This window comes from Dryobates pubescens, chromosome 25, assembly GCF_014839835.1.
Source record: "Dryobates pubescens isolate bDryPub1 chromosome 25, bDryPub1.pri, whole genome shotgun sequence".
Taxonomy (NCBI): Eukaryota; Metazoa; Chordata; class Aves; order Piciformes; family Picidae; genus Dryobates; species Dryobates pubescens.
In genome coordinates, this window is record NC_071636.1 from 6,323,460 (window position 1) to 6,325,884 (window position 2,425).

At 67.2% G+C, this 2,425-nt stretch overlaps 1 protein-coding gene across 1 annotated transcript; it reads left to right on the forward strand.

The window, feature by feature from the left end:
* The first annotated feature begins 236 nt into the window (after window positions 1-236).
* Window positions 237-1,550, forward strand: SELPLG (selectin P ligand). The gene has a single exon (XM_054173285.1). It carries the CDS (start codon window positions 237-239, stop codon window positions 1,503-1,505), a length of 1,269 nt encoding a protein of 422 aa, XP_054029260.1. The 3' UTR covers window positions 1,506-1,550.
* Window positions 1,551-2,425: the final 875 nt, after the last annotated feature.

Genomic DNA, 2,425 nt, shown 5'->3' on the forward strand with positions numbered 1-2,425 from the left:
CCATCCCTGGAGGGGTTTCAGAGCCGTGTAGATGTGGTGCTGAGGGCCATGGTTTAGTGGTGCCCTGGCAGTGCTGGGTCAGGGGCTGGGCTGGCCTTGATCTGAAAGGTCTCTTCCAACCAAAACCATTCCATGACTCTGTCTGATCCCTCCCTGGGGCTGTTTCCAGCCTGACCAACGGAGCTCAGCCTCCTCCCACCCCGACTTCATTCCTGCTCTGTTCCCCTGCAGGTCCCATGGCCCTGGGCCAGGCTGTGCTGGTGCTGCTGGTGCTGAGCACCTTTTGGGCATGCAGGGCCGTGCCACCACTGGAGCCAGGCCAGCAGCGTGGCGTGCAGTGGCTCTGGGGGGCGACCAAGCAGGGCCAGGCTGAGCCCCTGGCACTCTCCCGCAGGAGAAGGGACGATGGTGGGCAGCAGCCCCCTGCCAGCACGCCGGGGCACAGCCATGCTGCCAGCACGCCGGGGCACAGCCACGCTGCCACCACGCCGGGGCACAGCCACGCTGCCACCATGCCAGGGCACAGCCACGCTGCCACCACGCCAGGGCACAGCCACGCTGCCACCACGCTGCCCAGCAGCACTCAGACTGATTCCCTTGAGCCCAACCTGACGCTGGGCTCTGTGCCACCACCGGCTCCTGCCACCAACGCCAGCCTGCAGCGGGGGCTCGTTGTGCCAACCACAGGGGGCCTGCAGGATGAGACAGACTCTCCTGAGCCTGGCCTGCTGCTGAGCTCCGTACCCAGCACCGACGCCGCTCTGCCCTGGGCACCGGGGGTGCCAACCACGACAGATGCAGAGGATGAAACCGATTCCCCGCACCCTGAGCTGACGCTGAGCTCCGCGCCACCGCCACCGCCTGCCACCACTGCCAGCCTGCGGCAGGGGCTCGCGGTGCCAGCCGCGACGGACCCAGAGGACGAGACAGATTCCCCCGATCCTGACCCGCCGCTGGGCTCTGTGCCACCCCCAGCACCCAGCACACAGGCAGCCCCCCGGAGGAGCTTCACCACCGTCCTTGGGCTCTCGCCGCCCAGCAAGGAGGGGGCGGCAGGCGGTGACGCGGACGGCAGCTCGATGACGTCCCCGGCCCTCGGCGCCACCACCACGGGCCACAAGGTGAAGAAATCCAGCTCTCCGGCCGCGCCGACTCCTTCAGCCCCTTGGCACACGAAGGCCCAGGGGACCGCAGGGCCGCGGCCCTGGGAGCCCGGCAGGGCGGTGGGCACATGCCTGCTGGCCGTGCTGCTGCTGGCACTGGCGGCTGCCACCTTCATGGTGTGCGCGGGGGTGCTGGGCGCCCTGCTGTGGCGCCGGGCGCGGACGGCACGGCGCCAGATCAGCCACACCGAGATGATTTGCATCTCCTCCCTGCTGCCCGACAGCGAGGTACCCGCCAACGGCACCGGGGCTGCCCGGCGCCCCAAGACGCTGCTCGACCCTGGCTCCGAGCTGGATGGTGACAACCTGACTCTCAGCAGCTTCCTGCCAGACCACTCTTGAGCTGCAGGAGTGGGAACTGCAGCCCAGAGCATCGAGGGGATGAGCCTGGGCACGGTGCCCGCTCCGCCGTGGGCGGGGGACCCCTGGCTCCTTGGATTCGTGGTTTATAACCTGGACTGGTGTGATGAGGAGCTGCTCAGCCCTTGATGCCACCCCATTAAAGTGTTACCTGGGCATGATGGTCTCTTCCCGGTGGGCATGGCACCCACCAGCCCCCACCCCCCATCCCCTTGCCCGCTCCGCTGCCTGCCCACATCCTCCGCCACGATTTCACTTCTGCCTCCTCCTCCCACAGCAGCAGCCACAGTCCCCCAGGAGGAAACAGAAACAAAACTTGTGGCCACTGCCTGCTGAGCTGGGGGTCCAACCCCAGGGCACTGGGGACCACAGCCCCCAGGACCCCCTGCCAGCGTGGAGCTTGGCCCAGTGCCACGGCGTGGGAGCGGGAAGGGTGGCGGTGCCAGGGCGGAAGTGTGGGCAGGGGGCACGGGGTGCTGGAGGCTGATGGTGTAACTCTTCCTGCCCTGCCAGGTCCTTGGGGACCATCACTGCCTGTTGGGATAGTGTCTGTGTGTCCAGGGCTTGTGCCTGCTGGCCAAAGAGGTGGTGGCAGACCTGGCCTCGAAGGGTGGCATTGGCCAGGGCTGGGAGGGGTGAGAAGAGCAAAGCCATCAAGGGTACCACCATCCTGTGGGGGCCCAGGGGCTGCAAGAGGCTCAGGTTTGTTCCCAGGTCCCACTTCCCCCAGCACAAAGGTGTTGGTCACTCCTCAAGCTGTCAGCCTGACCCCTTCCTTGTGACTGACCCTGAGGGAGCCACTCCAGGGAGCAGAAATGGCCCAGGACTGTCCCTGCCCCACCAGGCTCAGCATCTCCATCCCCATATCCCCATCCCTGCCCTGGTGGGTCCCAGTGTCCCCA